Source organism: Oncorhynchus masou, chromosome 6 (assembly GCF_036934945.1).
Source record: "Oncorhynchus masou masou isolate Uvic2021 chromosome 6, UVic_Omas_1.1, whole genome shotgun sequence".
Taxonomy (NCBI): Eukaryota; Metazoa; Chordata; class Actinopteri; order Salmoniformes; family Salmonidae; genus Oncorhynchus; species Oncorhynchus masou.
In genome coordinates, this window is record NC_088217.1 from 39,288,276 (window position 1) to 39,305,346 (window position 17,071).

At 44.6% G+C, this 17,071-nt stretch overlaps 1 protein-coding gene across 4 annotated transcripts in view; it reads right to left on the reverse strand.

Moving 5' to 3' along the window:
* LOC135542039 (ephrin type-B receptor 2) overlaps positions 1–17,071 on the reverse strand; it is a 156,165-nt gene that overhangs the window by 36,637 nt on the left and 102,457 nt on the right. For all 4 annotated transcript variants that reach the window (XM_064968625.1, XM_064968626.1, XM_064968624.1 and 1 more), the window contains exons 4-5: positions 4,196–4,351; positions 951–1,286 (exon numbers count right to left, since the gene is read on the reverse strand). In XM_064968625.1, the coding sequence (XP_064824697.1) occupies positions 951–1,286; positions 4,196–4,351 (492 nt within the window). The remainder of the gene's footprint in view (positions 1–950; positions 1,287–4,195; positions 4,352–17,071) is intronic.

Here is a 17,071-nt window from a genome sequence, read left to right on the forward strand (position 1 = left end):
TTATATGCATCTCTGCAAACTTCCTCGCTTGAATCATAGTGAGTCACATCCACGGAAGAACGTAAGTTGGAGGGAGAAGTTTTATATGTCCACTTTAATAATCCACAGTAACACAGGGCCTTGGGGAGCTCAGTCATAGAAGGCCAGTCAGATGAGAGATGACAGGCACTTACTCATACTGCCAACAGGACACAAAGCCCTGGCGTAGATAAAGCCTGTAGCCTGTATCCCCGCTCATCAGTGCTCCGGCAGCACAGCCTGGCACACCAAATGATGCGTCTCATACAGACAATTAAAGAGCAAATCAATTCTGCTGCTTGGGTTAAATAATGGAGGCGCAGTCATTTACAACCACAAAGCACACAGTGGAAAACATGCACGGCTACCATAGTTACAGTAGACATTGATTGCAGCATGTTTCTCCAAGATCCCACAGATGAAAAAGTTAGGCCAATCACAAACAGACCTGTTTTTCATTAGAGGTTATTATTCACTGAAAATACAATGGCTTCTTACTAATCTTCCCATTACTATTTTGGGTGCAGTTTTTAAGGCAGCTCGTAGAGGACATGGGGATCATAGTGAATTCAAGGCTTATTACCAAAGACTTCATAAACTTAATAAGTAACACTAGAACTGAGTGGCTGGATGAAGCAAAGGCCTGAGATGTTAGGACTGTAATCACCACGCAGCAATCAGGGGAGACAGGAGGGAGTGTCGTGCTCACTAAGCTGAGTTACTCTGTCTGAGACCCCTGATGAGGTCACACTCTGAGGACCAACAGGCCATCAAACCCTGCCTGTGATGTCATCAACAATCCTCTCACTCCCGTTTAAGAACAAATATGCATACTTACTCCACACGAGAGGAATATGAAACTGCGTCATTGTGCGTGTGTGTGTGTGTGCCTGCGAGAGAGACATAGAGAGCATAAGGAAGAGTGTACTCACCAGCCTGGTTGGTTGTGATGTTGACGGAGGAGTACTGTGGTGAGTAGGGGCTCTGCTCGGAGACCCCATTGACGGCCTGCACCTCGAAGGTGTACTGTGTGTGCGCCAGCAGGTCACTGATGTAAACACGTGGCTCTGTCAGACCCAGCTGGCGGGGTACAAACTGGACATTGTCCCCACAGCGCGTGCAGCCTCCCCGGCCCCCTCCACAGCTCTTACAGATGATGTTGAAGACCACGTCCTCACGGCCACCTGACTCCCTAGGAGGCTGCCACTCCAATATAAGAGACGTCTCATTCACGATAGACAGAACGTTCTGAGGAGCCGATGGCACCGCTGGAAACACACAGACAATAGACAGTCAACTGAGATGGTTTCTGTTTGGAATGTGAGAAGCATTTACAGTGGTCTCATACACTACATGACCAAAAGAATGTGGTCGCCTGCTCGTTGGAAACATTTCATTCCTAAATCATGGGCATTCATTTGAAGTTTGGTCCCCCCTTTGCTGCTATAACAGCCTCCACTCTTCTGGGAAGGCTTTCCACTAGATGTTGGAACATGTCTGTTGAGACTTGCTTCCATTCAGCCACTGATGTTGGATGATTAGGCCTGGCTCACAGTCGGCGTTCCAAGTCATCCCAAAGGTGTTTGATGGGGTTTAGGTCAGGGCTCTGTGCAGACCAGTCAAATTCTTCCAGACTGATCTCGACAAACCATTTCTGTAGGACCTCGATTTATGCATGGGGGCATTGCCATACTAAACAGGAAAGGGCCTTCCCCAAACTGTTGCCACAAAGTTGGATGCACAGAATCGTCTAGAATGTCATTGTATGCTGTAGGATTTCCCTTCACTGGAACTAAGGGGCCTAGCCCCACCATAAAAACAGCCCCAGACCATTATTCATCCACCAAACATTACAGTTGGCACTATGCATTCTGGCAGGTAGTGTTCTCCTGGCATCTGCCAAATGCAGATTCATCCGTTGGACTGCCAGATGGTGAAGCCTGATTCATCACTCTAGAGAATGCGTTTCCACTGCTGCAGAGTCTAATGGCGGCGAGCTTTACACCACTCCAGCCGACGCTTGGCATTGCGCATGGTGACCTTAGGCTTGTGTGCGGCTGCTCGGCCATGGAAACCCATTTCATGAAGCTCCAGACAAACTGTTACTGTGCTGACGTTGCTTCCAGAGGCAGTTTGGAACGCAGTAGTGAGTGCTGCAACTGAGGACAGACGTGCTATGCGCTTCAGCACCCGGCGGTACCGTTCTGTGAGCTTGTGTGGCCTACCACTTTGCGGCTGTGCCATTTTTGCTCCTAGATGTTTCCACTTCACAATAACAACACTTACAGCTGATCAGGGCAGCTCCTGCAAGGCAGAACTTTTACGAACTGACTTGTTGGTAAGGTGGCATCCTATGACAGTGCCATGTTGAAAGTCACTGAGCTCTTCAGTAAGCCCATTCTACTGCCAATGTTTGTCTATGAAGATTGCATGGCTGTGTGCTCTATTTTATACACCTGGCAGCAACGGGTGTGGCTGAAATAGCCGAATCCACTAATTTGATGTGGTATCCGTACTTTTGTATATATAGTGTATGTGGAGTGTGGTTTGTCTACAGATTTAAGGTGTAAGAAAAACTAATGGACTCAATGTACTCTAGTTAGTTCAAAATATCTACTTCATGACATTTAATTCAGATGTTGGCAGGGGAATTAGGTTTCCTGTGTCCTTGGAGTTCTTGAGGGTAGGAATACCAGAACTAGTATCACCCTACTCAAATAACCCTTTCACTGGAGGAGAGAGAACCCACACTCCTACAAATACAGTACAGTCTCTTTGAGGTCTTTGCCTGGTATGCTCAACTAAATCCTTCCCCCAGGAAGCCCATTTAAACACACTGGACATCAACATGAAGATAGGATGACTTTTCAAGTCCATGTTGTCACATATTTGTATCAATCTGTTGGTTATGTATAGCAGAGCATCATATGTACTGCAGGACAGGGAAAGTGACTGTTGCTCATACACAACCACAACTTATAGAGGCATTATTGGTTGAAAGTAACATTCCCCATGGCATCACATTTGACTGACAGCCCAAACAAACACACAATGAGTACTGTTTATCTTTTACGGGCATGTGCAGCTAATTAGGGAGGATGCCCTCTCCAGGGCTAATGAGATAAACAACAAAATTCCTCTTGCCCATAAAGTCGTAAACCTGAATTGATCACTTATTTAACCGCCCTTTTAATTGGCTCCCATTAACAGACCTCCAGGCCTGGAGCAATGCCCATTGAAGCCCTATGTGTGTCTCTCTCTCTCTCTCTCTCTCTCTCTCTCTCTCTCTCTCTCAAAACAGCCTCCTAAACATCGTCTCTTGCCTGGGGAGGGCTGGAATGGGCGGCTAATGGCCCCTGTTAGCTTGAGGGCCACTCAGATGGGCCCGTTTCCCTCTTTTAATCATCCCGGGCCCGCTGCGTTTAATACCAGCGACGTGACGCTGCTTTCTCATTCACAACAGCTGCTCTGTTCCCAGAGCCGGGCTTATGCAAATCTCCTTTGTTAGAGGCGCTCAAATATTTCTGTCCCTCTCCCTTTCACAGAGGAGGGAAGGAGAAAAAAAATCTGCCACGGTTATGAAAGGAGCTCTCTCTCTCTCTCTCTCTCTCTCTCTCTCTCTCTCTCTCTCTCTCTCTCTCTCTCTCTCTCTCTCTCTCTCTCTCTCTCTCTCTCTCTCTCTCTCTCTCTCTCTCTCTACACACTATATATACTGCATATTCCTCTCTCCCTCTCTGGGTTCATGTCTTCCCCTTAATCTTTATCCCGCCTGTGTTCTCTTTCTCTTTTCTTAGACCCTCCGTTAACCACAAATTCAAATGGCTTCATTGGCATGACAAGAGGAATCTAGGCCTAGTCTATTCTCCCTGTCTGTCCCACTACAATGCTGCATGGCCTGGCCCAGTAACCTCTGCTCTGGCTGAGGGCAGCAGGGATCTGTGATGTGAGGTGGGTAGGCTGGCCTATGTGTTTTGGGCCAGACCTGTTGGCAGTGCTGGGTGTATGTGAGGGACTGCTCTCTGACAAGCCTCCTCTGTTTCTGCTCAGAGAGGCTCTGGTGTCCTTTGATCTTTGATTCCTCTCAGTTCCTCAGGACCAGGGTGTGAAATTAAAAGAGTGTGTTTGTGTGTGTGTGTGTGTGTGTGTGTGTGTGTGTGTGTTGGTCGATAGTACATACTTGTGCAGGGCATCTGGAAGGGATCTGAGTCAGTGCGATAGTAACCGTTGCGGCACACACAGTTAGTGGCTCCTTCGTTGGTGGTGCGGCTGTTGATTGGACACTGCATGCAGGATACATCACCCTGTATAGGCTTGAAGAAGCCCGATGGACAAGCTGGGATAAAAACAGAAGAGAGGGAGAGATGAGATATGAACATATCCCCATTTACATACTGTATTTCATGTTTGGTCAGTTTTATTCCCTGTTTGGCTTCATCTCACTTTACTAGACATGTCGTCCAGAGACCACAATGCAAAAGAGACAAACACAGATCACAGTTGAGCATAAATACACATTAGTGCATCCTGCTCGCATGTGAGGGTAACATAACATGTACAGTACTGTGTTTAACTTTTAACTATTCAGCGTGCTCACAGCACACTAATTGCCTGAGACACTCTGGAGTGGTCTACTTCCTGTTAAGGGCTCTTTAAAAGTCCTCTACTCTTGCTGGGAGAGTGGCAGGAAAACAGCCATGTTTAGGGGTGGTAATCACACACTACTGTGCGTGTGTGTGTGTGTGTGTGTGTGTGTGTGTGTGTGTGTGTGTGTGTGTGTGTGTGTGTGTGTGTGTGTGTGTGTGTATGGGTACGCATGTAGAAAAAAAAAAAGTCAAGCACTACCATTTACAGTGAAACTCACTCTCCCTGATATCCTCTTCATCCTTACCTCAGTTACCCCCCACTCCTGCCCCCTCTCCCGCCACACACACACACACACACACACACACACACACACACACACACACACACACACACACACACACACACACACACACACACACACACACACACACACACACACACACACACACAGTGGAACCCTTCCCAGAATGCACAGCAGCCCCTGCTCAAGGACCATGTCAAGAGCTGTTTTTGTACTGGGGCCAAACCAGCTGAGGTTGGTATAGCTTGAGATAATCACCACCCACCTCCCTCCCTGTCTCCCCATCCGTAAAAGGAGGAAATGGAGTAGTGTGGGGACTCGCTACGAGCTAAAGTCACGCATGAACAATTCACACACAGGAGGTGCCACACTTATGAATGACCTTCACACAGTTATGAATGTCCTTATGCCAATGCTACCTGAGAGCTATGCTGTGATACATTATGTAACACTGGGATTATATAAAAAATAAAAAAAAACATCTGGAGGGATCCTTATCCTGTTGAATACTCTGCACCATAACCCATCTCACAAACTCTCACTATGTTCCATATCTAGGAATAATAAAACCGTCATTTCCCTATCATCCCTGGTCTGAGCTGCCAATTACAGCTGGATTAAAGTGTGTGTCATATGGAAACGTCTGCAGCTGGAACTTTATTTGGAGAAGGTCAAATCACAAGGCAGGATAAGTCTGGGTTCAATCCCACTGTTTATACTAGGAAGACAGATACCAGTTTCCAGTGACCATGCTGGAGCACCATGCTGGAACACCATGCTGGAGCAGGATTACTGCTCTTTTCCAATCCCAACTCCCCACAAATTCCCTGGAAAACACATCTCAATGATCATCCTCTGTCCAAAACTGCTGCAGACACTAGAGCACTGCTGTGCTTCAGTAGCCCAATCCCTGGCTCTGGCCCATCAAACTCAGATTCCGTAGAAAAAAGTGTCACACAAACAGAGCAACATTTTCAGTGAGGCTGATGCATCCTGTGGAAAGATCATTGTCATAAACATCAGTCACAGGAAGCAGTATTGGGGATAAAACGGAGGAAATCTGATCAAGCTCTTCATTAAATATTAGTCTCAATATATTTTTCTTCTCCTGTGATTGATGGGGTAAAGCGACCTGGTACAGAGTGAAACATGAGGCCGGCACATTCACACTGCCAGTCACCAGAGTCACTGAATGAGGCCCCAGCTACAGATCTGTGGATTGGGACTGAGACTAAAGAACACAGTGGTCTATGGCAGTGAAGAGCTCAGAGGAGCGCCACCAAAGAAAATAGCAGAAAGAGCCAGCGAGAGGGAAAAGAGAAGAGGTGGAGCAGAGGAGAGAAGAAGAGAAAGACAGAAGGCAGTAGGCGGGGCTTAGGATTGAGTAATGGGTGTTTAGGGCGAGCATGTTTTATATGGAAGAGGGAGTTGGGAAGGGGGAACAGTGTCAACAACTAGGCCTATTGTCTATTGTTTGGTAGCCAGATATGGCCAGGTATCGCTTTTTCTGTCTTTATTGTTCCTACTGTCCTGTAGCATCCATGACAGAGACAGAGAGACAGAGAGACTGACAGACAAAGACACAGACAGACTGACAGACAGAGAAACAGACAGACCAGGCTGTGTTAGATGTGGGGCTCAGCTTGTCACCACCAGGGCCTTATATTCTTTTTTTTTGGGGGGGGGGGGGATTCCACCAGTCTTTCAAGAGGCTGTGTTGGAGGGCTGGGGAGCTGCTCGGTGTCAGATGTAGCCTGCGGACGAGTACATAGCTCTGATTAAAAAGCAGATCAGCACTTTGATTCCCTCCTCACTCAGATTGGTAGTGTTGAGCTGTTTGATCACAATCTCCCTCAACTCGCTCAGTCAACATGCAATGGCTATAGCCTTATTATGATGCCGCTTCAGACCCCTCAGGCGAGGGGAGGTAATAATGAGGGGAATATTCATTGCTGCAGTTTTATTTTCCCTCCTTAGATTCTTTTTAAATATATGTCTCTATTAATATCCTTAAATAAATAAGCACGTTTTCTCAGCTTTCTGGATTTTGACAGAAGTGATGAAACGCTGCATTAAGTCAAGTAGAAAAGGCGCACAGAAACAGTCTAATGGAATTTATAAACACTTCAGATTTAATTTAGTGTCAGCTGTGTCAAAGGGTCCAGATCACCTCAAAGTGGTTCCAGGCACACGCCAAGAGAGGAAAGGCTTGGCTGTCACATCTCAATGACTGCTGTTCTCCAGAGCAGAGGCAACTCAGTGACTGGCGAGAGCCCAACCCTTTCTGTCTGTGTTATGAACTTTAATAACACATCCTGACATAAATAATTGATTTGGGAGTACTGTTGACTCACTGTATAAAAAGGGTATTGTGAGAGGTGAGTCCTCCGTGCCATGGAGCCAGTCAGGTTTTACAGCAGGTAATTTGCTGGTTGTTTCAAAGGCTTCCGGGAAGTTTCAGCCAGGCAAATTTATGTTCATTGAAAGAGAGAACCTGCAGCTCAAAGCCAGTGTATCCAGCCTAGTCTGTGTGAAAAGGTGGGGCTCCATTGTTTTCAGTGGCAGTGCTGATGATGAAGCCAGCCACTCTACTGGAAGCATTCTGAGCTGACAGTGCATCTGGCTTCTCCAGCTCAGTTTGAACAGACACACACAACACACACACGTGCACGTACAGACACATACAGTACATGTAAAAAACGCACAGACGCACACACACACAGACAGAAATATATGCAGGCAGCACAGCAGCAAATCGGTGTGCCCAGACAGTCAGGAAGAACCCAAACAAAGGCTGGGCATTTGACATTTCCATCATGGCTGTCTGAGCTGTGCAGTGCCTTACCATGGCCAGGGAATCATCTGGCTGATAGCAGCCACTAATCCAGCCAAAGGCATGTCTATTGAGGGAAACCCATGACCTGTTCCACACCTCTCTCGTCCCCGTCCCCGTCCCCCAACAACCCCGCCCGACAGAGAGGTCCTTTGTCCACACCCCCCACGCCCTCTCCTGTTTCCCCATTCCTCCTATTCAGCTGCTTCAAAACCAGCCCCCAAAAATGCTGAATTTAATGAAAGCAGCATTCAAAAAGAGACAAGGGACAGAAAGGGGTAAGGTGTGTGTGCGTGTGTGTGCGTACGTGCGTGTGTGAGTGTTCATTACGTGTGAGTGTGAAAGACAAAAGGCTGGAGGGGAAAGAACTGGAGGTGTGAGGTTTTGTTAGCGCAGCAGAAAAAAAAGTGCTGAAAGCTGTGAAAATGGGCAGAGTCACAGGGCTTCTCTGTGTGGACGTTTTCTATTGTCACAGAGAGAGAGGGCCACTGTAGGGAGCGATGGGCTTGGTCGTCATGGCACTTCTGTTCTGTGTTTACTGTCTGTCTTCTGTATAAACAATTTGGATCACTGGGAAAAATAGATCAAATGTTATCCCTTAATAAGGATAGACCATAAAGAGAGAGGGGCAGTTTTGTAACATACTCACTGTCCGATGAAGGAGCAAATCGGATCCAAATTAGAAGAGCAAAAACGGTTAGCTATAATATGGACAGTGAATACACTTGTACTGTTCTGAATCCTGAGATGTTTGCTCTGCAGTGGTTTACTCTGTGATGAGGAGCTAACCTTGTGATGGGCCAGCCAGCTGTGCAAGCCATGGCCACAAGTTAACCTAAGGAGAGCATCCATATTGTAGGTAGGGGGTGTAGGTAAAGCCAGTCTGTCCCCTTCATGCCGACCCTTCCTTAGGGAACACACTTCTATTTGGCTGAGCAGTGACACACAGGGCCCCAGAATTCAATTAGGGCCCGGGCCGCGCCAGCTAATTCAATCAAGGAGGTGTGAAAGCAATTAGACGACTGGCATTCGCTTCACCCCACACACAGGCACAAATTAGATATTAATTTCCCTCTCTAGGTTTCCCTGTCTGATGCAATTAGCGTGCCTGTATCTCGGTGTGCCTCGCACTGGGGAGCAGGGTGTGAGGTTGACCAATGACCTACTGGACGTAAATTAAGCTTCTCTCCATTTCCTGGACAGGACAGGAACACTTCCTGTGTGAGTAAGTTGGACGCCCACTTGCAACTAATAAGGAGAGGAGAGGGCTGGACTTCACAGTGATTCAGAGGCTGGGGTCAGACCAGCAGCCTTCACTGGTTGTGCAGTCCCCTCAAGGCCCAGTGAGTGATGGCTGCTTTCATCTTACATTCTATGTGTGTGAAGACTGCACATGTATGTAAGTCTATGTTGTCATTGTGTATTAATTATGCATGAATGTGTGTGTGAGTGTGTGTATCTGCAGAAGGATCTGGCAGGTGGGAGGTGAGTCATTGTCAGTGCCTCTGCTCTAAGCTATGTTCCTCTACAGTTGTCAGTGAGCTCTCCTCAGACAGCATCCAACCCAAATCCACCCAGCGGGCGCCATGGAGACAGATTAGGTGCTACGGCGGAGCCCGTGTGAGTGGGAGATTAGTAGGAAACGTGTGACACCTGGGAAATGGCCTCTCAACAGCTGGAGAGGGGAGGGCCCAGGCTCACAATACAGACTAGAAAGCCGGCACATGTCCCAACACACACACACGCACACACAATGCTGACAGAATGCATTTATAAACAACCCCTGGCCACAGCCCAGAGGACAATTTCAGCTAACTATACATCTCCTAGGTGCCAAATACCAGGCTCAGATGTACTCTGTACCCCAGTCTTGGTATCAGAGGTTTCTCTCACTGGGGCACAGAGTACATGAGTACGGCACAAAACAACCCCCAGTATAACTGTGGTATGGGTTAGCATTCAAGGACAAAAGGCACATGGGCCAGGTCAACATAGTAGCTCACTAAAAATAATCTTCTGATGGATTAAAAATGTCGTAACCTGATAACGGCAGTAAAGTTATTTCCAGAAACCCAACGTCCTCATTCATTATCCCCATTCATTACACGTAAAGAAACCAACAAACACCTCTACACACTTAGACCCTCTCCCCATACCTTATTGTCACATGTGGCAAACATTATCGTTCTCATTCAAACGACATATCCATAGTGTTCCTTGAGTTGGAACACCACGCAGTTGTAATGATTATCAGGTCATAAATACGGCCAAAATGTATAATCAGCAAAGGGAAAAGTGTCTTAACCACAGTATTTCCATAGTGTCTGATAACTACCATGTGTCAATAGAATGGGGGAAAGATGAAAGGCAAGAATCTCTGGAGACATACATGCAGCACAGTAATAATGTCTGGAATTTTCACTGCTGCTTTTTTTCCCCTTCCTCATTTTTTTCCACACTGAGAATAAAAACTGAAATGGGGTATGGTAAAATTACAGGCATTTGTGCCGACACAAAAAATTGTGAAGGGTCATTTCATGCAGGCAGATCACTTGACAGCTTGCTCTCTGGAGGGTCCAGGGGGCCAATCAGGTTGGAGGTAGACCCTCGAGCCCCGGCCTCGGTATATGAGGCTGCAGATGGTTGGGGTGTGGCCTGAGAGAGTCAGGCAGACCCCTGTAAAATAATTAATCTCCATTAAAGATGCCCTGTCAACCTCAACCTGCTACATCTCCTGCCTGCAGTCACAGGAGCTACCTCTGAAACTCACCTTATCTCCCTACTGATAATTAGGATGATCACAAGAAATAGCAAAATAGGAAGATACATACAGCATTTAATTGCCTGTAGAGATGACCGTTGTCAAGCACACAAAAACCCATACTTGACACATAGATCCTCAGTTGCTAAATCATGCTTTCTGGTGAAGTTACACAATGGTACGTCAAGTGGAATGTATAGTACCAGTCAAAAGTTTGGACACACCTAGTCATTCAAGGATTTTTCTTTATTTCTACTATTTTCTACATTGTAGAATAATAGTGAAGACATCACAACTATGAAATAATACATATGGAATCATGTAGTAACCAAAAAAGTGTTAAACAAATCAAAATATATTTGAGATTTGAGATTCTTCAAAGTAGCCACCTTTTGTCTTGATGACAGCATTGCACACTCTTGGCATTCTCTCAACCAGATTCATGAGGTAGGCACCTGGAATGCATTTCAATTAACAGATGTGACTTGTTAAAACTTAATTTGTGTAATTTATTTCCTTCTTAATGTGTTTGAGCCAATCAGTTGTGTAGTGACAAGGTAGGGTTGGTAAACGGAAGATAGCCCTATTTGGAAAAAAACATGTCCAAATTATGGCAAGAACAGCTTAAATAAGCAAAGAGAAACAACAGTCCATCATTTCTTTAAGACATGAAGGTCAGTCAATCCTCCACAGGAATGGAAGACCCAGAGTTACCTCTGCTGCAAATGATAAGTTCATTAGAGTTACCAGCATCAGAAATTGGCAAATAACTGCACATCAGATGGCAGTCCAAATAAATGCTTCACAGAGTTCAAGTAACAGACACATCTCAACATCAACTGTTCAGAAGAGGATGCGTGAATCAGGCCTTCATGGTAAAATTGCTGCAAAGAAACCACTACTATAGGACATCAATAAGAAGAATAGACTTGCTTGGGCCAAGAAACACAAGCAATGTACATTAGACCAGAGGAAACCTGTCCTTTGGTCTGATGAGTCCAAATTTGACATTTTTGTTTCCAACCGCCGTGTCTTTGTGAGACGCAGAGTAGGTGAACGGATAATCTCCAGATGTCTGGTTCCCACCGTGAAGCATGTAGGAGCAGGTGTGATGGTGTTGGGGTGCTTTGCTGGTGACACTGTCTGTGATTTATTTAGAATTCAAGGCATACTTAGCCTGCATGGCTACCACAGAATTCTACAGCGATACACCATCCCATCTGGTTTTGGTTTAGTGGGACTATCATTTGTTTTTCAACAGGACAATAACCCAAAACAAACCTCCAGGCTCCTTAAGGGATATTTGGGGCAGCCTAGTGGTTAGAGAGTTGGACTAGTAACCAGAAGGTTGCAAGTTCAAACCCCCGAGCTGACAAGGTACGAATCTGTCGTTCTGCCACTGAACAGGCAGTTAACCTCTTTGAACTCTAGGGGCAGTATTTCATTTTTGGATAGAAAAACGTTCCCGTTTTAAACAAGATATTTTGTCACGAAAAGATGCTCGACTATGCATATAATTGACAGCTTTGGAAAGAAAACACTCTGACGTTTCCAAAACTGCAAAGATATTATCTGTGAGTGCCACAGAACTGATGCTACAGGCGAAACCAAGATGAAACTTCAAACAGGAAATGAGCAAAAATTTTGAATCACTGTTTTCCAATGTCTCCTTATATGGCTGTGAATGCGCAAGGAGAGAGCCCACAATTTCTGCCGTTTCCCCAAGGTGTCTGCAGCATTGTGAAGTATTTGTAGGCATATCATTGGAAGATTGACCATAAGAGACCACATTTACCAGGTGTCCGCCCGGTGTCCTGCGTCGAAATTGGTGCGTAAACCTCAGCTGCAAGTATTTTTCCATTTAATTCAGAGAAGAAAGCAGACTTCCACGAACAATATATCAATGAAGAGATATGTGAAAAACACCTTGAGAAATGATTCTAAACAACGTTTGCCATGTTTCAGTCGATATTATGGAGTTAATTTGGAAAAAAGTTCGGCGTTTTGGTGACTGAATTCTCGTTTTTTTTTGGTAGCCAAAAGTGATGTACAAAACGGAGCATTTTTCTCCTACACAAAGAATCTTTCAGGAAAAACTTAACATTTGCTATCTAACTGAGAGTCTCCTCATTGAAAACATCCGTTCTTCAAAGGTAAATGATTTTATTTGAATGCTTTTCTGGTTTTTGTGAAAATGTTGTCCGCTAAATGCTACGCTAAATGCTACGCTAGCTATCAATACTCTTACACAAATGCTTGTTTTGCTATGGTTGAAAAGCATATTTTGAAAATCTGAGATGACAGTGTTGTTAAGAAAAGGCTAAGCTTGAGAGATAGCATATTTATTTCATTTACTTTGCGATTTTCATAAATAGTTAATGTTACGTTATGCCAATGTGCTTGAGGCTATAACTGGATACAGGTTTTTTTCATAGCCAAACGTGAACAAAACGGAGCGATTTGTCCTACACAAATAATATTTTTTTTTAAACTGAACATTTGCTATCTAACTGAGAGTCTCCTCATTGAAAACATCCGAAGTTCTTCAAAGGTAAATTATTTTATTTGAATGCTTTTCTTGTTTTTGTGAAAATGTTGCTGGCTGAATTCTAGGCTTATAGCTATGCTTGCTATCAATACTCTTACACAAATGCTTGTTTAGCTATGGTTGAAAAGCATATTTTGAAAATCTGAGATGACAGTGTTGTTAACAAAAGTCTAAGCTTGAGAGCAAATATATTTATTTCATTTCATTTGCGATTTTCATGAATAGTTAACGTTGCGTTATGCTAATGAGGCTTGAGGCTATAAATAGGATCCCGGATCCGGGATTGCTCGACGCAAGAAGTTAACCCACTGTTCCTAGGCCGTCATTGAAAATAAGAATTTGTTCTTAACTGACTTGCCTAGTTAAATAAAGGTCAAATAAATAAAAATTTGACCAAGAAGGAGAGTTATGAAGTGCTGCACCAGATGACCTGGCCTCCACAATAACCCAACCTCAAACCAATTAAGATGGTTTGGGATGAGTTGAACAGCAGAGTGAAGAAAAAGCAGCCAACAAGTACTCAGAATATGTGGGAACTCCTTCAAGACTGTTGGAAAAGCATTCCAGGTGACTACCTCATGAAGCTGGTTGAAAGAATTCAAAGAGTGTGCAAAGCTGTCATCAAGGCAAAGGGTGGCTACTTTGAAGAACCTAAAATATAAAACACTTTTTTGGTTACTACATGATTCCACATGTTATTTCATAGTGTTGATGTCTTCACTACTATTCTACAATGTAGAAAATAGTAAAAATAAAGGAAAACCCTGGAATGAGTAGGTGTGTCCAAACGTTTGACTGGTACTCTAGGTGTTACTCCTCCCCAGCCAATTATAGTCACTGATGTTGTCAGTGGTAAGGAGGACAAGAGTCTGCTCCTGTCTTTATCCACACAAGGCATTTCAGACAGGTGCTAAAAAGAGTTACTGTATTCATCATCTCTACTGGCTTTGTACTGCAACACTTCACACTGTGAATGGTGTTACATAAAGCACATAGCTGTATCTCCCAGACTGATTCAACGCAGATTCACTCAGCACTGCATGCTACCATGATTTAAGAGAGTCATGGTGGCTATTGTACTGGGAGTGTTCCAGTGATCCAGGATGGGGAGAAAAAAAGGACTTCCTCCATCAGCACTTGAACGGGAATTCTCTGTTGAGAATTTGAGACGTAAGGGACAAGTAGGAAACGGGACGACGTAGGAGTGATCTCGTGTCAGAATTTCTCCTGTCACTGTGAGGGGGACAAAGGACATGGACACATACCCTTTTACACCCCCTCCCATGGGAACAGCTTACCTGCCAATACTCAGGACACACCCAACAACATGGGAATTGGGGTTGATAAAGCAGTTGGTCATGACATTTCCCCCTTGCTGGAACAGTAATATCTTGGATATGAAATCATGCTTTTTGCTTAATGAAATGTATCGCGCCTCTGGGATAGGGGAAAGGGAGGGCAGACAGCGCGCACACACACACATACAGAGCACATACAAACACGTATAAACACACACACACAACATGCTATGATTCATAGGTTTATTTTAGGGAGTATGCGTGTCTCCACTACACTATCCATATCAATGTATTTGTAGTCTTCCTGAATTTTGACAGCGACTGTCAGAGCCCTGGCCCCTAAACTCCCAAATGTACCCTTTTCTCAAGGACAGGCTGTTGCCTGGGAAACAGGAGCTCCTGTCATGGAGGACCTCACCGTTCCGCATGCTGCACCTAGAGCTTCGAGCAGTGATCAGAGACACTGTCTAGAACAGGAGGAGGAGGAGAAAGAGGAGAGGGAGCACCTCCTGTAGACAACCACGGCGTTAAAGTGGAACGCACAGCATTTTAACAACTTGAAATAGTATTAACATTTGTTCATATACACCCCCAGAAATAATATGATGCCTTTGTTGTTATTTTCTGACAAGCAAGCACTCATTTTCACATTTTCATAAATTCAGAGAATGCCAATATGCAAATAAGCCATTTACCACATAGGCAGACCCCTCTAGCAACTTTTCTTGGTAAAAGATTCTAGCGACAAATTCAGCTACTTAAACGGGCCTCCCATCATTCACTTTGAACTGGACTGTATATTTAGAAGCAGTAGCAACACCCGACTTTAGATTATTAGAAATCATTCCCCAAAAGCCATAAATACACCTGAATAGATTTTTGCAAATATGTAAATCCCACGGGTGTCCTCTTACATTTGGAAACGTTACGTTCCTATCAATCAAACAACCATGAAATGCTAACTCTCCCTCAGTTGCCTATGCACATCAACAACAACAAAATCAACAACTAATGTTAGCCAAAGCTGTCACGGTTTTCTGTATGCAAAGGAGAGTCAGACCAAAATGCGGCGTGGCTATTGCGATCCATGTTTAATGAAAACAAAGTGAACACGAATCAAATACAAAAACGTAATACGAAAACCGAAACAGACTAACACTGGTGCTAAGTAACACATGACAGAAAAAGGACATAAGGACAATCACCCACAAAACCCAACACCAAACAGGCTACCTAAATATGGTTCCCAATCAGAGACAATGACTAACACCTGCCTCTGATTGAGAACCATATCAGGCCAAACACAGAAACAGACAAACTAGACACACAACATAGAATGCCCACTCAGATTACACCCTGACCAAACAAAACATAGAAACATACAAAGCAAACTATGGTCCGGGTGTGACAAAAGCGAGATGAACTAAAATCTAATGAGGGAACAGTAGATAAACCCTCTCAAACTTTGTCAGTTGGCCGTCAGAATTGCACTCATAAACAATGTGGAATAGTAGTCTGCTCGCCCTGCAGCTTGCCTACCAATGCATGCCCGTCCCAACCCACGTTTTAACAAATGAATGGGAACTTGTCTTCCTACCCGCCCATTTGATAGATGCCAAATACATTTGATTGACAACTAAGAGATATGCTAACTGTGGATAACAGAAAAACGATATGGGGGAGGGTGGAAGTTGTCAACTTACCCACTCGTCCAATGACAACATCCTCCCAGCAGCAGCAAACATTAGGCTCCAGGTTTTTAGCTTGCTAAATAAATAGGGACAAAAATAAATAAGCTAGCCCATTAGCCACATTATGACTGACTTGTGACCATTGCCCTTGCTAATTTGATTGTATTGACATTCCATTCCTTGGTTACATTTGTCAGTTTTTGTCGAACATATTGAGTCATTGTAACCGAAACAGTGCATCCCGAATGGCTGGAGGAAGCAAACAATGTACCAGGCCAGCTGTGATTTACAACCTGATAGCAATATTTGTTGGACTACCAAGAAATGTATTGGTGAATTATATTAATCATGCATTGAACCGCATCCATCTATTCTGCCTTACTCTACGTCATGGACTTGTTTTGTCAAATATAACCTATTTTTAAAACATCTTGTTAAGTTGGTTTGTAGCAAAACTGGGAATTTGATATTTTGACTGATATTATGATTGTCTGTTTCATATCTGAAAAGTAGTTAAAACCTTGTCAGTGCCACTTCAACGTGTACATGACAATAAGAGGATTCTTTGAATTCCTGTCAATGATTTGTTGATTGAAATCATCCGTAACAAAACCCCTGGGCAGTATTTTTTCACCTAGCACAAAACAACTAATCCCCGGATGGCTGTGGGTATCCCGGGTAGGTGAGAAGCATGCAGTGAGGGATCTTTTGTTGCCAAGAGACAGATGTAGGGAAATAGCTGACAGAGGCTGTCTCTACTGTGTGCATGGAGGAGGGGCCTCTCTCTCTCTCTCTCTCTCTCTCTCTCTCACTCTCTCTCTCATTACCTCTCTCTTCCCCTCTCTCTTTCCCTATCTCTCTCGCTCTTTCCCTCTGTCCAAACAAAGCCAGTGAGCAGTACTAGTCCAGCCCTTAGTGACAGAGGCTCCCCAATGTGGGGTGTGCATGATGGACAGGAGGCATAAAGGGACTGTGTTGCCCGTCACTGGAGACAAGGAGGCAACATGGGGTAGTGGGATGGGGGGGGCATTGTAGGG